The sequence below is a fragment of the Passer domesticus genome, chromosome 1 (assembly GCF_036417665.1).
Source record: "Passer domesticus isolate bPasDom1 chromosome 1, bPasDom1.hap1, whole genome shotgun sequence".
Lineage (NCBI taxonomy): Eukaryota > Metazoa > Chordata > Aves > Passeriformes > Passeridae > Passer > Passer domesticus.
In genome coordinates, this window is record NC_087474.1 from 23,319,384 (window position 1) to 23,339,034 (window position 19,651).

General features: G+C 40.8%; 2 protein-coding genes across 6 annotated transcripts in view; one reads left to right on the forward strand and one right to left on the reverse strand.

Annotated features, from left to right (window-relative positions):
- Window positions 1–14,549, forward strand: part of LOC135294700 (probable acyl-CoA dehydrogenase 6) — a 75,752-nt gene extending 61,203 nt beyond the window's left edge. For 3 of the 5 annotated variants that reach the window (XM_064410305.1, XM_064410323.1, XM_064410313.1), the window contains exons 8-10: window positions 5,389–5,550; window positions 5,661–5,811; window positions 12,643–13,461. In XM_064410305.1, the coding sequence (XP_064266375.1) occupies window positions 5,389–5,550; window positions 5,661–5,811; window positions 12,643–12,733 (404 nt within the window). In that variant the 3' untranslated portion in view covers window positions 12,734–13,461. Of the gene's footprint in view, window positions 1–5,388; window positions 5,551–5,660; window positions 5,812–12,642 lie in introns of all 5 variants that reach the window. The other 2 variants (XM_064410334.1, XM_064410343.1) reach the window with 1 other exon arrangement.
- A 168-nt stretch (window positions 14,550–14,717) lies between these two features.
- Window positions 14,718–18,814, reverse strand: BET1 (Bet1 golgi vesicular membrane trafficking protein). Its single transcript, XM_064410373.1, has 4 exons — window positions 18,656–18,814; window positions 17,372–17,487; window positions 15,420–15,476; window positions 14,718–14,882 (listed from the first exon to the last, which is right to left on the reverse strand). Exons 1-4 carry the CDS (start codon window positions 18,672–18,674, stop codon window positions 14,727–14,729), a joined length of 348 nt encoding a protein of 115 aa, XP_064266443.1. The 5' UTR covers window positions 18,675–18,814; the 3' UTR covers window positions 14,718–14,726.
- Window positions 18,815–19,651: the final 837 nt, after the last annotated feature.

Here is a 19,651-nt window from a genome sequence, read left to right on the forward strand (position 1 = left end):
GCTTTCAGCCTGCAAACTTTCTCCCTACCCCTCAGTGTTTGCTTCTTCAAGTTAAATATAATGTGGTTCACTCTAAGAAAATTGGTCCTCTTTAGATTCCAGGGTTGTCTAAATAATGTCACTGCATTCATGCTCCTGTGCATTCCCTGTCTGTCACTGTCTGTGTGTGGCTGGGGATTGAGCATTCTTAGAAGTGGTGTTTTGATTCAGTGAACAAATAAAAAAAGCACTCACTGTTTTGGGTTCATCACAGACCAAATATTTTGGAGTTCAAATGCCTTTGAAAAATCGTTTATTGAGACAAAGTTCTTAGCTCAGCCTGAGATAAATAGTACATGTGAGAGTAGTTTTAGGAAGGGACAGGAGGTTACACTTGCTGAGGATGTCACCGCAGACTCAGGCAAGCAGGAGTTGTGATCCTACCACTGCTTCTGCTTTAATTGAGGTGTAGACAGACTGCAAGGATGTGCATTGTGCATTTTCATGCTCAGTTTGAAGTCTAAATTAAACAAACCATAAGAAGCTCTGGGCTGCAGTAGACTCCCTAGGCAGCAGAGTAGCCGGCAGCATTAGTCATGCCCCAGGCAAAGTGACGCGCACTGACAGCATCAGCACACAAAGCCTGGCAGGTTAGATCACTCCTGTGAAACCACGGCAGCTTGGTACTGTCCAGTCTTGCACAACTGCCTGGCTGTCACTGTGCTCTGCCAGGAACTGGAACACCAGGTTTCAATTCCTTTTTTTCTCCAAAAAAACGCAGCAGGAGCAGGTGAACCCTTGCCCTGGATGAGCAGCCTGGGAAGGGCATCTCTCCTTGCCTGCTACAGCCGGGCAGGGGCCAGCAGGGAGGAAGAGTCCAGGAGCTCACCAAGGAGAGGGAGCTGCCTTCTGCAGTGGCTGCTGTATAAACCTTGCTGGACCCCTTGGGTTTGCTTTTTTTCAAACATCTGATATAAAATTCATTAAAGCACTGCCAGCAGGGACAAGACCCGTGGTTTGGGCCAAGCTGCAAACTTCACCAATTGTGGTAAACAAGAACAAGAGTAACCAGTGTTCAGAAGGGAGCCCAGTACTCGATGGGTGCAGTTTGTTGTATCACAGCCTCTACAGGTGTTATCTTCCAGTCCTGCAAATAGTTCCACATACATTCAACCATGACTGCTCAGGTGAAGGCTCAGATGTGCAAAACTATGTGAGTGCCTTCAGGAGTTTTGTGATTAGGTCTGCGTGTTTAATCCTGGTCTTCACTTCTGCCTCTCAGTAGGACATTTCTGTTCCTTCCCAGTTCATGACTGTGACATTGAAAATCATCAGTCTGCTTTTAAATGCTTTAGGCACCAGTCCTGGGATCCTCACTTTCACTGCTTCTTTTAACTTAGAAAATTCTTTTAACTTAGAAATAAATTAGAAAGTTGACTTTTCTGTTTGTCCTTTTTGGGTGTTATTTTGTTGTGTTTGGGTTTTTTTGTTTTGTTTCTCTTTGTTTTGTGGGGGAGTTTATGTTTTTTTAGTTTCAAGTATCACATGCTCTAGACTTCTTTTGTTCATTAATTATCTTTTTTGTGGCCAGTATCTTTCTTCACTTGTTTGGTTTGTTTGGTTTTTTTTTCTTTTAAAATCTATTTTCAGTCAAACAGGTTTAAAATACAAATGGAAAACTAACTTCCTGGAATTGCAAAATTTGGTCCCAGGTGTGGTCTCTTCTTCTGAGTGACATATCATCAAAGATATTGGTCAAAGTCACTGTGTTTCTTGCTTCATTGAAAGAAAAAAGATGCTATGTGTGTCCTGTGTTGTGACACTTGGTAAACACTGTCCGTTTGAGGGCCTGTTGCACTGATCACAGGAAAAGAATGTTGCTATGGCAAAAAAAGCAAACAGTTGTCTTGTGAATTGCTTAACTCAGAGACAAAGAGCGAGTTCAGTGTGCATGTGAGAGCAGAATGGCACTTTTCTAATAAATTCTATTTGCTCCTGCAACTTCAGTTTTATGAGCACCATTGAGTCATGGCCAGTAAGCAGGATGACAGATCCTTTTGCATAGGCAACACACGTCCTTAAGAATCAGATTGCTCAGCTTAGAGCTCACTGTACATTTCATTAGAGAGTGATCAGTCACAACCTAGGAAAAACATTAATTTCCTTTTCTTTTGAGAGGAAACGCAGCAACTAGACAAAGTGTCTTTACAGTGAGCAGAAATTTCAAGTGTAATAATATAAGTTGGATGGAGTTACGAGGAAACTCTGTAAGTTGGATGGAGTTGCTGCATTTGGCAGCTTCAAGTGCTTTCACAATTCTCAGCTGTGCGGTAGTCTATACATTCCTTAGGCTGCTTTAGAGTGACATTTCCTGCATGTGCTGTCAGTTGAATCCCATGGGGCTAAGTTTGTCTGAGGATGTGGGGAACATTGTGTAGGAAAAGGAAACAAATACACAGAAAAAGAGGGGGGTTCCCTATTATGAATGGCATTTCTCTGAATTCCTATGGCTGGGAAAGTGCTGTCTGTTGTTATCTTGTTGAACATGGCTGGTGGCTGTCATGGTATTCATGATGTGCTGCATTTTGGTGCTGTTTGCTACACAGCCAGGCTTTGCCATGTTAGAGCTGTGCTCAGAGCTCTGAGCACCAATGGTTTGGGAAGGGACCTTTAAAGTTCATCACGTCCAACCCCTCCACCATGGGCAGGGACACCTTTCACTAAACCAGGTTGCTCAAAGCCCATCCATCCTGGCCTTGAACATATCCAGGGAATGGATGTGTCTTGGGGCACCCACAACTTCTCTGGACAACATGTTCCAGTGTCTCACCACTCTCATAAGGAATTTCTTAGAATTGTAAAATGATAGAATAGTTTGGGTTGGAAGAGACCCTGAAGATCATGTAGTTCCATTTCCTTGTGTTCAATCTAAATCTACATTTTTTAAAATTTGAAACCAGTCCCCCTTGTACTGATACTACAGGGTCCAGTAAAAACTTTGTCTCCATCTTTCTTATAAGCTCCCTTTATATATCAAAAGGCTGCAATAAGGTCTCCCCAGAGCCTGCACTGCTCCAGGCTGAACAACCCCAACACTCTTAGCCTGTCCTCATAAGAGAGGTGCTCCAGCCCTTTAATCTTCTTCAGGACCCTCCCCTGGACCTGCTGCAACAGATCAATGGCTGTTTTGTATTGTGGGCTCCAGAGCTGGATGCAGTACTCCAGATGGGGTCTCTGGAGAACAGAGTAGACAGAGAGAATCATGACCCTTGACCTGATGGCCTCTTTTGAAGCAGCCCAGGAGTGTCCTTAGATTTCCTCTGTTTGTTTCTGTGTGCAAATGACAGTTCCTGAAATAAGAAGAAGAGCAGCAAAGGAAACAGAAGGCTGGATCAGCAGGGGCAGGAAGGAGGCAGTGAATTGGAAAAGTGGACACTATAAGAGCAGTTTTCCCGGATCCCCAGTCTGAGCCATGTGTGGTGACAGCCTGACCAGAGTTTGGCCAAAGTCCCTTCACGATCTTTAGACCTTTTGCAAGCAGGACCTGAACAGTTTCTGTCCTGTTTCTTCCCAGCTGATCTTGCTCCTGCCTCCTCTTTGCTGTTTCCCATCCCCTCTTTCCCTGGTGCTGGATGCTGGGAACCACACAAGCTGTGCTGGAGCACCTTGCACTGACAGACCAACACAAGATTAATCCCTTGTCTTTATCCCTTCCACCTCCCTTCTGCTCTCCTAGCACTGGCAGGTACTGTTTAGTTTCCCACCCAGCAGCTCAGACTGCGCTGTATTCTTCCCAGATTTCAGTAAGAGGGAAAGGCACAAGTGGTGTCTGGATACTCCTTCCTCTTTCCTTACATTTCTCAAGCTGGAGACCATAGACATAGAAGTAAAAAAGCTGTTGGTGTTATACATGCTACAGTGTTTTGTGATATTGTCCTTTGGAAGGACAGTATTTCTATTCCAGAGATGTTCCTGAAAACAGAAATTTATTTTCCTGTCCAGAAAGCCAGCATTTGGGTGACAACATAGTGTGTTAACACAGAAGAAATTAGGACATTCCTGTATATGCTTTTCTGAAAAAATAGTCATTGAGGTTAGTTGTATGAGAAAGGAGGGGGAAATATTTACGCAAGGAGAAAAGCTGATGACCTATGGAGTGTGGAGACATTATGTGAAAAATGGTGCTCTGTGGAAGTGATGGTGAATGATCATGGCAGGGGGAATTGGTGGGATGCAGAGTCTACACAGGACAGGAGTTCAGAGATGAAATTTAAATAACAGTGATCTTGAAAACAAAGAAAAAGGGACGTGGAAGCACATCAGGCTCCTGCAAGGGACTATCATGTGAGTAACTGGCAGGTAGGAAAAGGGATTTCATAGTAGTCCAAGGCTTAGGTTTATTTTGCATTTCACATTCAGAGTTTTGTGGTTTAGACTTTAAATGCAAATGGATGTGGATATGCATATTTTGAAAAAGAAAATGTGACTCTTCTCATACAGATAGATTTGTGAAATCATGCCCTGCTGCTTCTCATAGTAACGAGTCCATATTTGCCAAACAAAATTCTCCACGCATTCTGTATCTGCTGTTATCCCAGCTACACTGCAAGAGACTGATAGCTTAGTCATTCACTTCAAGGCTGGTTTGCCTTGGAAGAGAAACTTTTCCCTTTTTTCTTGTTTAAAATGAGATGTCTCAGTTTGCACAAAAAGCAGCAGCAAACTAGCTCTGCTTTTAAAGCATCGTATGCTGCCTCTCTCACCTGTTTTACAGCAGTACCCTATTTTCATTCTGTTTTCCATTAGGAGAATTATTTAAATTTTTTTTTAAGTGGGTGTGATTTTTTTTTTCTTCTCTGTGCTGGGATCACAGAACACAGACATAATAAGCAAACTATTTGTGTTCCTTGATCTCAGAATAGGTTTCTGTCTTCTCCCTGAAGGCTTCCTTCAATTTACATTTCTACAGCCTTCCTCACCAAGCACACTACACTGTCTGCCTTCAGATTTTTTTTCGAGGATTTTAACAAACCTTCAGGACACAGGTAGCATGGAAAGTAGGAGTTGCCACAAGCTTTTGCTAACGCCCTAAATAAGACACTAAGCATAAAGTTTACCTCATCATGTTGGTACTGCTTTTTATGACTCTCCCTCTTTCCTGCCCACTTCTCTTCCCTCTCTTCCAGGTTTTGGCAGTTAAGGCTCAAGTGAGATAGATGTCTTCAAGGTACAAGGAAGTACCAGACTCTTCTCAGAATTGAAGCTGCATCCCAAACTAGGTGTACAGAACAATTTCCTTTATAAAACTAATGTGTTTGTTGTACAATGTGAAGAAATACTTCTCTTTCAACAAGAAGCTAAACAGATCTGGCTAAAATGATGTTGTGTTCTGTGCTTTGTTTCTTCCAGCCCTGACACCAATGGAAAAAATTATACAAGAAACTATAGACTACACACGGCAGCGGAAGGTGTTTGGCCAGCCTGTCCTGCACAACCAAACCGTGCACTTCCGCCTGGCCGAGCTGGCAACCGAAGTGGAGCTCCTGCGCTCGCTGCTGCACCGCGCCGTGGGTGAGCTCCCTCATCGGCTTCCCAGATGTGCAAAGAGCTTTGTCGGGCTAAAGGAACATGGGGAGGTGACTTCCAAAGTGACTGCTTTTTTATCTCTTCTTTTTTATTAGCTCTCTATATAGAAGGCAACGATGTGACAAAATTTGCTTCCATGGCTAAGCTAAAGGCAGGTCGTCTGACCCGTGAAGTGACTGATAGCTGTCTCCAGTTTTGGGGAGGAATGGGATTCACCAGTGAAGTTCTCGTGAGCAGGCTTTACAGGTAAGGGAGTGATGAAAATACAAAGTGGCTTTAACTGAAATTTAGCCTCTTAAATGTCCTGTTAAACAATCACCTACTTGTAAAGAGCTCCAGCTTCTCACCAGTGTGAATGGTCTTGTTCCGCTTCATAGCATGTAACTGAAGTGGATTGTGAATGAAAGGACACCCAGTGCAATTAACTTTGGGTAGACATGTGTTGGAACTTACTACTCTTTTGCCAAATCTTGGCTTTGCATTACAGTTCTGAAGTTTGAACTGCCCACAGGTTAGCTTAAGTGTCAAATGAAAGAGGAAAACTCAGTATTTTCCGTGATGGTCCTCTGGTATCTGCCACAGAGTAGAAAAAAGGGAGGGAATATTGAGAGCTACCAACCAGTGACTTTTTTCTCTTTGCTTTTTGTTTGCTTGTAATCTTGATTACAAGAACAGAAATAAAACCAGAAGCTTTCTTCTAAAATGAATAAAAATCAACTTTACCTTTTCCCCAGACTTGTGAAACTGGAGTTCCCCACTGGGCTTCTGCAGTAGTCTGTTCTGATAGCAGTCTCCACCCTTTTAGTCACACTGTATACCATGTGAGACATACAAGAGATGTAATTGCTTCCAGAAAGTTGTTAGATTGTTAAAATGGTACAGAGGCCTTTTTGCAAATTAATTGAAGTCCCTTCAAATTTTAGTCTCTATCTACTTAGAGCAAAGTTCTCCTTAAGGAAACAGTTTTCCTGGTATCTGGCCTCAGCGTCTTACATTCTGTGGAAGGACCAAAATTGACCTTGGATTCTCTTGCAGTAACACCTTTCTGTTCAGCCCTTACATAGACAATATCTAACCCAAAGTCAGCCAAATCAGAGGTTCAGTTAGTTGAAAGTTTCGGTAAATGAGTCTGTGTAAAGTGAGAACAGAACACTTGAGAAAATCTGCAAAAAGCATGTTTCTTCTTGGGTAGGCTAAGTTACTTTTTCCATTTTTAATAGCATTTTATGACCAATAATGCCGTTGCAGTAAGTCAAGAGATCCTCAATATTTTTGACAAGTGGACTCCTGAAATTTTCTTAAAAAGGTACAGACAGCTTTATGATGGTGGTTTTAAGTCAGCTGTCAATATGATGGTTTTCCTTAGGTTTTTTTTTTTCACAGCCTTATTTTAGCAAGTAATGGTCACTGGTGACAGAGATGTTAAGAGCTACAGTAGGCAATCTGAATAAAATTAATCCCTGTCTTTGCAGCACTTAGTGTAAATTATGTAGTCTGGACAGATTAACGTGTACGTGCTTTTACATAGTTTTGTTTAAGATTTCCTAGCCCAGTATAGCAGTGCTAACTGTAAGCAGGGCTTTTCTGTGTGGATTCCAGAGTGATTTCCAAGTATAACAGCACAGTCACATTTTTCCTTAGAAATCCAGAGTGTTTCCTGTTGGCATACACAGTCAATTGGCTAAAGAAATGTATCTTTATACTTCTAAAACAAATACTGTTATAAATGAGAGTAAAGACAGTGTGATATTTATACTCTGAAATTTTCTATGAATCAGTAAAATTCCATCATTGAGTAACCAAAGGTCCAGGAGGAACGGACAAGGAGAGTTTTACCTAAATAAACAATTACACGTTCAAGATAGAATCTTGTTAATCTGTAACAATAAGCAAAGCAGCAACTTCCCTAAAGCCCTTCTTTTTAGTACAACAGTCTGAGTAACCATTCACGTCACTGTGATGTTTGTCCAGTAGCAGCAGTATAATTGCACAGCAGGACATCTAGTCCTCATGTTCAAACATTTTTGTAGCATAATCTTTATGAAGTTCCCACAGAGATGCAGGTTAGTCTTCGACACACCAGGCTGTTACTCACTCCTCAAAGAACATACAGCACAATGCATAGTTAGTGCATGAAGTCTCTGAATTTTAGTTATTACAGTCAGTTAGAGATCATAAACAGAAACAGCACAAAACTGCCAACTTATTTTATTCATATCTGTCATTTAATCAGTTACATTTTAAACTTTGTAGAACAACTGGCATTCCTTAATTCCTGTTCTGTAGAAAGCATGAAGAGAGCTGCTTCACCATGTAGGTGTCTATACTGCGTTGATTTTATATATATAAATGTCTCACTTGTACAGATTCTAATAAAAAGAATAGGTTTAAAAAAAAAAAAAAAAAGAAGCTTAGAGCCCAAATACCAAAAGGTTTCACAGAAAAATGCAAGCCATATAAAACCCATAAAGCATAAAGAATAGACTTTCCAAACTGTACCCTAATAGTAGGATTCTGGAGAAGGAAGCACTAGCCTGGAGTCATGCTTATTTTTATGTCCTCTGTCTAGAAGGCCTTAAAGACATCGTGACTTAGCAAAAATCTATTATTGAAGAGGCCCATCATCTATATGAAAAACCCAGGTTATGAGAGATAGATGAAAGAAACCTTTTAGTATCAAGTTTATTGCAATTTTTCAGATTTCCTGTGTTTTAAAGATTTTCAGGTTGTGATCCATATATTTTAATAGTAATTATGTGCACTTCAGTTGTTATAGGAAGTACTTATGCTGTCTTAAAAGAATTTAGTTTCTTGAGTTTATTTTTAATTAACATTGTTATTAAGCTAAATATCATGTCTAACTGCTTCCAGTTTTTACAAATTTTTCTCCTGTGGGCTGTGATGGGGAGAATGCTATCATTTCTTTACTTGCTACATTGAAAAAGACTCAAGAAAGCAGTAGTGAAAAATATTGACTATTCATGTGAAATAGAAGTGTAAGTAGCATTGCAAATGCATAGCTGCAGAAGAAACACATTTTCATTTTTCTCCTCAAATGTCATGTAGTTATTGCAATATGAATGTCTATTTGTGATTGAGGATAGTTAAAAAACAAACTTCTGTATAATTTTAAGGGATTTTTTTATAAGTAATGTATTTCCGTCTAGATTTTTTTTTCCTTCACATGTTAAAAAAGTTAGTTCAAATACTTCATTCAGCTTCACTTTTTATTTCATTGTTTATAGTCTTTCATTCTTTACAAAACATGTCTAAACTTGAGTGAGTCCACACAACTGGGGAGTTTAATCAGTTTATTTCCATATAGTATAGTTGTACCAAACAAAATGAAACTTATCCATTTCTGCTGACGAAGACAATTTGCTTTGAAGTCCGTAGCTAACTGCTGAGACAAGACTTAATACCAGTTCCTGTCATCTGTGGAACGAAATCTGCAGTTCCCAACTTTTTCTGCAAAGGCTTTGAGACAGATGCCTTTCTACCACTTTGACTTTTGTGAATACCTTGAGAAGGAGTTTAGGGGATGAAGCGCATGACATCCACCTTTAAGACAGCAAATCAAGGCAGGGAACTGTACAGTGATGACTTGAAAGTAGAGCTATTCTCGACTCCCTGCTTTATGCTCAGAGCAAGCCAAGGTGATGCCCATTTCCTCATCTTGGCCTTCAGAATGTCCCTGAGGGGGAAGGAACAGGGTCATGGGAACTGGCAGGCACAGCTGTGGGTTTGACCAGGCTGTGCCAGCCTGGTCAGAGGCCTGCTGCACTGGGTGGCACCAGCTCAAACTCTTCTCTCTAGAACAAAGCCTCCTTCAGATTCTGCTTAATTTAGACAGCCTATAGGTAATCTAGCTGAGTCTGAATATGGAAGAAATTACAAAATATTAGGCTTGAGGGTTCATCTTTTTTGGAGATAATTCTTGCTAGTAATAGAACCTTAAAATGGTTAAAACCTGAAATTGTGAGTCATGAGAAAAAAAGGGTAAAGGTTTTGTAATCAAGTGCAGTTTGTGCTGAAAAGCAGCAGTGTATAAATAGCCAGGGAAGCAGTGATGCTCTGAGCTATGCAAACCTTGGTAAGGTTTTTACTAATGGCCTTCTAAACAGGGAGGCACAGAGCAGCATCTCTGAGGGACTGCTGCCATCATGCTAGGCTATTAGGGGATACCAGGGCTTAAATCACCAAAACTCACTTTCTTCCCCCTGTCTGACTGGCACTGATCACTGCCAGAAAAGAGAAAAAAAAATTCTTAGTTTATTTTGGCAGGAAATTTGAAGTTTCATGAAGACACCTGCATCATAGATAGTGCAGCAGGCTCCTCTCAGCTTGTTTGGGAACAGAAAGTGCCTCAATCCAATTCCATATGGTTTTCCAGAGGAAAATGTAGTGTAGAGCAACTCCCAGAGCACACCCAGCTTCTCAGCTGTAGGTAATAAATGGTACTGGAAGACACAACTGCAAACACCACAACATTTTACCAGCTTGAAGCTACAGACAGATTTAGTGTGCCATGAGCTGTATATAGCACATTACAAGATCTAAAAGTTTGCTTGTGCTATGAATGAGTACATGTCCCTGCTTTATGGCTGGGGAAATCACTCAGACTGGGAAAAGGCCCCGATTTTTAGGAAAACTGGGACTGTTTTAGGGGCAGGGTAATAGACATGGCTTAACTTGTGCAAAAACAAGGTCCAAACGTCCCTCAGAGTGCAGAGGGGTCAACACCAGCCAACAGAGGAATGTTAAACTGCAGACTATTTGGATTACACATTTTCAGGCTGTAAATTACAGGGTTCCTAATAATCAGAAGAACTTCGTTATCTCATAACCTTCAAATTAGGGTAGTCCAAGATTAAAGGGAGCTTGTTTTTTCTCCTTCAAGCAGTGCTTGACACATTTCTGAAGGCTGTAAGACATGGCTTCTATAGAGATGGGAAACATGATTTCACAATGTGGAGGGTTTCTTTTTTCCTGTTGCTACCTAACTAGGAGTTATTGCTTACCTGGATTGAGTTTGGTGGGTGGGAAGGGCTCCTCATCCTCCCTCCTAAATGCATTTTTTTTAACTTGACATTGAAGAATTTTTTTGCTTTTATTCGTTAAAACATGGATTAATTTTTACCATTTGTATATCTTGATTTGGTTGAGTGAAATCTTATAATCTACAGTAAGTATTTCAGACACATGGGATTTCCTGAATGTAAGGAAACTCCTTACAGGGAATATTTTAGAGGCATACAACACAATAGTTGGATTTCTCTCCTTCCTCAGGTTAACTCTCACTCTCTAAAGAAAACAGCATCCAGTGACATTCAACAAGTAGCTAGAGGTTTGGTCCCTCAAAAGCAGACCTCTACAAACTGCTTGGTAGGCTGCAGGCTGGCTCCTCATGGTCCTTGGTTAGGGGGAAGCCACCCCAGGTTGGTGCTCACCTCAGCAGGGCTGCAGGTAGTTCAGGATGTGCTGCTGTCATGTGGCAACAAAATGGTGATGCAGAAATCAAAAGCACAATGTTATTGTGCCAGATCAAAAGCCTTTACAGCAGAAGCAATTGAATTCCAATATTTATATACATTGAAATATTTATGTGCTGTATTAGTAATGCATTCTTGATATAAGATAAACTATCAAACCATAAGCATACATTAAATAACTGATATAGAAGCTGACTTCACTATGTGCTCTTTCCCAGCTTACTTACAGAGTTGCTGGCAGGATTGTTAATCCCTTGGTCTCATCTTCTTATGATGAAAGTAAGTTTGTTTCCCAGAAGAGGGCTGCTGGATTAAAATCATTTGTGTCTTTTGTCATCTTGATCCGCCTAAATTAGGGGAAAACCTTCTGTCTTGGCTCCCCAGAGGAGAGATCAGCATTAGTCACCTGGCTGTAGATTCTCTAAGAAATATTCCTTATCTCACCCAAGGAGACAAAAATATAATTATCAGCAAATTTGTAAAGATATACACAAGCACAAAACATACAAAAAGTGTTCTGTTTTTCTGAAATGTGTCTTTATATGTGACAGCCTGACTTGTCTGTCACACACCACCGAAGCCAGATCTTACCACTGCCTATTTATAATTTCATATAAACAAGCCCCATGTGTCCAGGATTCCTGCTGCAGAGAGGATTTCTATTGACATCACAGAGGAGTTCAGAAGATTAGTTACTTGCTGTTGCTACAGTGAAGATGCCAAATGCTGAGCAGTGGTCGGGGCTTTCTGCAGCTTGACAAAGCAGACAGCACCACAGCACTAAGAACAAGCAACCTACCACTGTTCCAGGTCTGCTAAGTAGAGGTAGTTTGGAATTGTTCTGGTAGTTTTATTGGTGGTGTTTTTTCCTTCGCCACTGAGGTAAAATATTTTTGAGTAGAATTGCTTGAGGCTGCAGTAGTTAGCACTCTGGCTAGCACAGGGAACTTAGGCAATACTTGTTAGGGTTGACTTGGGATGGTTATGGCAGATTTTAAATGAGTGTGATGAGAAATATCAAATAAGAGTAAATATTCTTGAAGCATTAAGTTCTGCAGGCATTAATACTTAAGCACAGAAGCTCTATAGACTATACAAAACTACACTAGAATACTATACAGAACTACTCGTAGTATTATACTATGTAACATTAAGGTTCTATATAATACTAATAAGGCTTTTACCAGATCTTATATAGCCATTAGAAAAACCTGGATTGGTTAAAAACCTTGAATGGAAATTGTACCCTTTCTGTGCAATTCTCCAATACCTCAGGTACTGGTTGACTCTTTCACCACAGCTAAGGAAAGTTAAATGTTGCAATGCTTTTTGCTGCTGGCCCTGGAAAAGCTCCCTCCCCTCCTACAGTTCAACTGCAGGCTTAGGCACCTTCAGGTTTGGGACGGGCCCAGCAGGGGTGCTGTGGGAAGCGTCACAGACCACCTGCCCAGGAGCCAGTGGATGAGGTGTTCTGCGGGCATGTGGTGTTCGTATGCAGTGTGTAAATAATTCTGGGCAAGCTGTCCAGCACAGCACCATCAGAACAGCATGCAAATGTTTAAATCTACCCTTTATATTTCTGCAGGGACTTTAGATTGATGTCAATAGGAGGTGGCACAGATGAAACCATGCTTTCCATCATATGCAAATACATGGACATACTTCCAAGAAAGTGACGCATCTGCACTCTTCCTTGAAAAATAAGAAAGCAAGAGCATGACTTGTGCTGCACAATGAAGGTGACAAGCAGCCAGTACACTTCGAGCAGAAAACAGATCAGTAATTTTGCAATCAGAATGCACATCAATGTTTTTCACCATTACCACTCTGTATTTTCCAGTGTCAAATTTTTGTTGATATGAAGCACTCTGAAACCTTGCATTCTGTTTTCTCAGTGGGTTACCTAAGTTTTCCAATGACCCATGCTAATCAGACAGAAAAAAAATATGTTCTTTAATCAAGCTTTATCTACACTTCAGAGCATCTATGCAGACAATTACGAATCAGAACCTCCATACAAATGGAAGCTATGTAGCTTAATCTCATTTCAGTATAGCTTTGCTTTCAAGATGAACAATCATGGCACAAATTATTCCTTGCCATAATGAAACCCCAGAACAGTGCCTTTCCTCTCAATTACAGGTACCTTCCCTATCTTTCACTTTTAGAAAGCAATCATTAAAATGAGCTCTGTCATCTTTGCCAAATCCCTATCAATTTGTACTCCACTCTGTCATGTATTTTTGGTGATGGGAGTTGTGTTAAATTTTTATTTGCAGAATTCTACTAACAACTGTTTAAGTGTATCTGAAGCTTGCAGAGGCCTGAACTTCAGCAGCAATGTACCATGTTGTGTGCATAATTATTAAGAAAAATATTGAAAATAAACACATTCATATGAAAACTGTGCATGATTACTTAAAAGTCTTCCTAAAGCAGCCATTTACGCTGGAAGAGGCAGCCTGTATTATTGTTAAAACAATAAAAATTTCCCCTAAATACAGCACCATTTCCAAAAAATACACTGGTATTCTACCAAATGAAATGTAGAAAAAAATGTATATAAACAACACTAGCTAGGATAATACTACAGGACACTTTATTTGTAAGTTCATAATTGGTTGTTAATGGTAACACATCATACAGTATTTCTAAAAAGATTTTCCAAAACTTGTAGATATAATTTCAATATCTAGCAAACTTAATTTTTTTTGAATGTTCAACTCAGCAACGTAATAGCCTCAATTATTAGAAACTACTTGGTGAGCCAAAACTGTGTCTTCAAAATAAAATACCCTAATGTGACTGCACCTCCAACAAATGCATCATAATATACTTTAATATAAAATTCAAAATATCTGCCATCATGCACTGTAGATTTTAGGGACTATCACTCACTGAAAAATAAACATAAATGGTTAAAGTTCAAGTGATTCAATTGAATCATTTCAGTTTTATATACTTTAAATATAAAGAAAACATTTGTACTGTGTCCATATTGGTTGGTCCCAATGATGAAAGGCATTTGCTTAAAAGAGTAGATGTGTAAACATGATTTGTCACATTTAAATTGAAAAATAAAAAATCCAGTTTTAAGTAACTTCTTTCCAAAACGCTCAGATAAAGTTACTTAAACATCATCAGACCTAAACAAAAAAGTAATTTTTGTGGCTATCACTATTACATTTGCTAGCTTCAGGCCAGCCTTTGATACTCCACAGGTAAGATCTGTTTAGAAAGATGCACATATTCTTTGTGTTCTTGCAACTGAAATTACTATATGCCTGAAACTGGAGCTCTAATTTAGAGCATGGCCCAGAATGAAAAGCAGAATGAAAACAAAAGCCTTGAAATTCTGCAATTACTTCATTTTTAAATAACCACTGTTATTTGAATTTTTTCTATCAATTCTAATAACTATTTTCCCCTAAAAAAATCCATCCTGCTATGCTGGCTGTTTCTGCATATTTACAAATAATCCCCCCAAAACAGGGGATGATGGGAAAACTCTGATACGTTAAGAAAACTTTATATAATTTCGCATTAATTGTTAATGCAATTTACAAAAATTTCACTGTTTTATCCACAAAATGTGCCACTTTAAATCAATGTCTTCATCAACTAAGACTACAGTTGAAATTATACAATGTAAACCAGAGGTAACATGCATCACCTCAGTTTAATAATCCAGTATATCACAAAAAAAACAAATAAAGAAAAGAGCATCATGTAGCATAATAGCTTTGTCTGGCTTCCTCTGGAGAGTGTTCTCAGTCTGCCCATAGTTGCACCTAGAAGTCCACCCGTAGAGTCAAAATCATTCTCCTACATTAAAAAAAAAAACAGCCAAGCAAACAAAAGAACATGTTACTCTGAGAAAGAAATACTCTTACCACTCACTAAATATAGTTTTCCCTGTTTTTTCAGTTTCCAGAACTAAAATTATTTTAGAGGCAGAAGCTTTCACCCATTTATCCAGTGCTATTACTACCCCAAGCCGAAGCAAAGTGTAAGCAAAAAAGGCATTTCTGACTCCCTTATTTTTTGCTTCTTTCTTCTATTCTTGAATACAATTAAATATAGAAGTACCTTTTTAATGATACTCGACATTTGCTGATTGAAAACCTATACTCCTATCTGAAGCATAAAGATGAAGGTTGTGCCTTAAGAGCAATGTATTTGCACATCTTATCCTTTTGAACAGAAATACTGGTACTGCTGACAAATCAGTCACATGTTACAGTCAACAACAAGCTGTCAAAATTTTAATACCAATGTTCATAGTAAAAGACAGGATGCTTTACATTATTAACTTCTAATCCTGACCCATATTTTAAAGAAAGCTAGTTATTCAATGCTTACCATTTCTGATAACATTTTATTCTGGTTTTTAACTTCTGTTCCAATTTCAATGGAAAGCTATAAAAAAACCCAAACAAACAAAAAATCAAAACAAAAATCAAAAAGTATCAAATATGAAGAATAATTTAATACATGGAGAACCCAGTCAAAAATACATGACATGACTAGCATTTTCCCCAGTGAAATACATGATATTTTCAAAAACAAAAACATGCACAGTAGTCTATCAATAACCCTTAGGGAAATAAAAGATTTTTCATCTGACTAGATGAGTCTAAAGAGTCACTGGAAGTACTCAATGCTCCTCTTCCCCTTTTCCAGATAATGCATTACTTGAATTATTGGATGGACTTTAAAAAACTCAAGATCTAGTCAAGTCTGAAGTAGCAATTACCCATTCCTGGAACAACTGTTAGAACTGCTGGCACACAACAGAGAGAATCATGAGCATTGGATTGACTCAAAGTGTTGCTGGAGTTGACACTTGTAACCTGCAAAGACATCTCTTTTGACAAGCTGCTGCTGTGCTATAAACAGGACTTTCTTCAGTGAACCTGTGTAGCCCTTCTCTGTTTTATGTCACAGAACAGACGGAGGAGGAAAGCTGCACTGGAGCCAGTCCTGAGACAGTGTCCAGGCCCAGCAACAGCCTGGGCAGAAGCCTGAGACAGTCCCAGGTCAAGCCAGAAAGTGAAGTCAGGCTAGGGTTGGAATGAGGGAGGTATGAGACCAGGCACAGCTGGAGCTGCAACATCACAAAGGTGGGAGCCAGCCAGAAGAGCCTCGGCTTGAAGCAGCTCTGGAGTTAAACAGGGGAGAACTGACACTGAGCCTGACTCTTAGAGGCCTTTCCTCTGTTATCAGCACGCTGGCCTTGAACACCCTGCTCAGCTCCTGGGATGGAGGGACTCCAGGCCCCCATGCTTTGGATTAGCCAAAACCCATTTGTTTACACATGTCAAAACTTGAGTCTCATTATCTTGTACTGATACATTTCAATCAAGAGTGAAACTGATTTTACATGAGGCTTCTTGGATTATGTGAAGGCTATTCTATATGGCAAGATTATTGCATTGCACTAAAAGACACAACTCCAGAAAGATCTCCTTGGGGAACCATGAACTGCTCTGTTGACATACATGGATTTTGAAATGTAACACACCACAGCAGGAGACAAGAAATGAAATTTGATAACAAAGGTCAAAGCTTTTTTTTTTACCCTTTAACTTGCTCTATTCATATTCTAAACCTGTATAATTTCTCTTTGAGACTAAACCAATTTTAAGCAACAGTATTAGCAGTAAGATTCGAGTGAGTTCAGGCCTAAAAAATTCACTGTAACGTGCTTTATAAAGCTAAGCTTTTAAGAACAAGAAATCCACACAACTTTAATCTCAGAGCTGTCTTTCAGTTAAGACTTGTTTAAAAGAAGTCTTCAATCTCTGAAAGGAATCAGAACCATCAGAACACCAAACTTTTCCTTCAGAGGATATCAGCATGCTATTTCTAAGAGCTGTTTTCACATGACATCTTTTCTGACTGCAACTCCCATTCCCCATTTCCTTGTACCACTGAGGGTTAAGAAGAATAGGAAATTGGGAGTGAAGCTGAGCCCAGGAAAAAGGGAAAGGTAGTGGCAAGGCATTTTAAGTCTTTTGTTTCTCACTACCCTAGTGATTTGACTGTCAATGAATTCACTTCCCCAAGTCGAGTGTGTTTTGCTCATTATGGTAGTTGGTGAGCGATCTCTCCCTGCCCTCATCTTGAGGCACGAACCTTTCCTTGTGCTTTTTCCTCCCTTGTCCATCCACCTGAGCAGCTTTGGCAGTCACCTGTCATCCAACCAGGCTAACAATCACTCTTTTAAATTTCTGTTTCAAACTAAGTGTACAGCTTCCCTGATTCATAGAGCTGGATTTCCTGACTGTGGCAGCACCACTGCAGTTACGTACCGATTTAATGGCACTGACTTTTGTCCGCAGGCTCTCTGTGAGCCTGTCGTTCTCCTCTTCATAAACGCTGTAGCCACTGTTGGTGTAGCCATAGCTCCCTGCAGCTGCTCCATCACCTGCAAGCACAACAGTCAGAAGGCACACTTCCTTCAGAACTCCGTGCATAAACATCCATCCCCTCTTCAGGAACAGCACACAGCGGGGTGGCCTCCACTCCAGCCAAGAGGGAGCTGTCAGTCTGACAGAGGGAAGGACTGAAGACCTAAGCACTACCAAATGCCCACTTCTTAATGAGACACATCCTAACGCCTCTCTTGATTCACTAAGAAGCGTTCCCAGGTTTGTTTTATTTCATGAAAATACTACTGCACAATACAAATCTGAAGGGTAGGAGTAAATCTAAGGTAGTGTCAGACACGCCTGGTTCAGCCCTAAATACTTTCTAGGAGGAAGCCCCAGAACTCAGTCATGCACTGAGGGGTGTAAACATCTCCTAAGCTTTGCAGTGCCGTCACAGCACCCACATGGCTGTAGAACATGACGTGGGAGTTCAAAGTTTCCTTCTAGTCATCAGCATGACTGCTGGCTGAAAAATGAGGCCTAAGCTGCTCGAACACTCAGCAGGAACTCTGCAAGGATTTCTCAATTTGCACCAGATTATATCTGTAATAAATTCATAACAGTTGGGATTCTTGTTTTCTTACTCCTAAACATGGCAGGAAACCATGGAGAAGCACTTAAAAAACCCCCAAATTAACTATTTATGAATTTGGAGAGGACTAGATAGAAGAGCAACAAATCTGTCTATAAACTGGAACACAGCTCAAACTAACATGGTATTCGAACAACAAAACAACAGCACAACTAAATGGGGCAAGGCTATTTACAAGAGCATGTAGTGACAGGACAAGGGAATGGTTCAAATTGAAAGACAGTAGGTTTAATGCAATATTAATAAAGAATGCTTTACTGCGAGGGTGGTGAGGCACTGGAGCAGGCTGTCCAAAGAAGCTGTGGGTGCCTGCCCATCCCTGGAAGGGTTGGATGGGCTCTGAGCAGCCTGGTCTAGAGGAAGCTGTCATGGCATGGGGGTTGGACCTACATGGCCTTTAAAGTCACTTCCAAACCCAATCCTGTAATTCTACAACAAAACACAACCCCTGCTCCGTAAATCCAGCGGGGCCAGCAGCAGAGGCCGAGGCGGGGCTGACGGCCTTTTCCCGCCAAAGCTCCCGAGCCCCGCCACAACCCCGCACCCCGGCCCGGCCCCGCCGCCGCGCTTACCCAGCCCCGCGCGCCTCATGGCTCTGCCCTACGCTGCCGCGGGAGGAGCGGGACGAGGAGGACGAGGAGGACGAGGACGAGGAGGGGCGGCCGGGACGCCGCAGGGACACGGCGGGTTTGGCGCGGCGGCCGCGGACCCTTCACCCGCGAGCGCCACGACAGCGCCGCGCGCGGCCCGCTGGGTGCGCGCCCCGGGGCCGCGCGGGGGCTGCTGGGGGCTGTAGTCCTGCTCTAGGGCCGTACCAGACTGCCGAGGAAATTAAAATTAAGTGCTTTTAGGAGATTTTAACTTCTTTTTTTCCCCCCCTCCACTGTTTATTTAGAAGTAACAAGCGTGCCACTGCAGCATACAGAAAATTAGACTGGAAACTTGAAGATTATATTATTATTGAATTATTTAAATTTTGTTTTCAAAGATAATTTCTCCTTCATTCTTTAACCCCTTGCAATGCTTTATCACATATGGGTTTTTTCTGCTAATATGAAAGACGTGACTCACTATACACCCGTGAACTGAATTTATTTGCTGGGATGATACCTGAAGGATTTATCAGTATTCCAAAATAAAGCAAACACCACTGAGTCATTCAGAATTTGCTATCTAAGGTGTGCTGTCCACTGGACTAAAGAAGCTGAACTGCCTTTCCAACTACAGCAGGCTGTCTTTTCATTAATTGCTCTGGTGTTTGTCTTCTGGTAGGAACTATGACCCTCAGTATTGGACCAGCACCTACTTGCACTGTACACAGTATTTAAACACAAACCACAGCTCCTTCTTCAGCGAGCTTGCAGTACTTCACCTAGGCAGGCAGAGTTGTAGAAGGAAGAGTAAAATAGTTCTGGTCAATAAGGAGGCCCATGGCATCCTGCTGACCTCCTGTGTAATTGCTGTAATGTCCTCATCATGAGAATTTTTGAAGAAGGGCTAGTGTGGCAGTCTATACAACAAGTAATCAGAGAGTTAAAACTGAAGGTTTAGGAGGCAGTAGGAATACC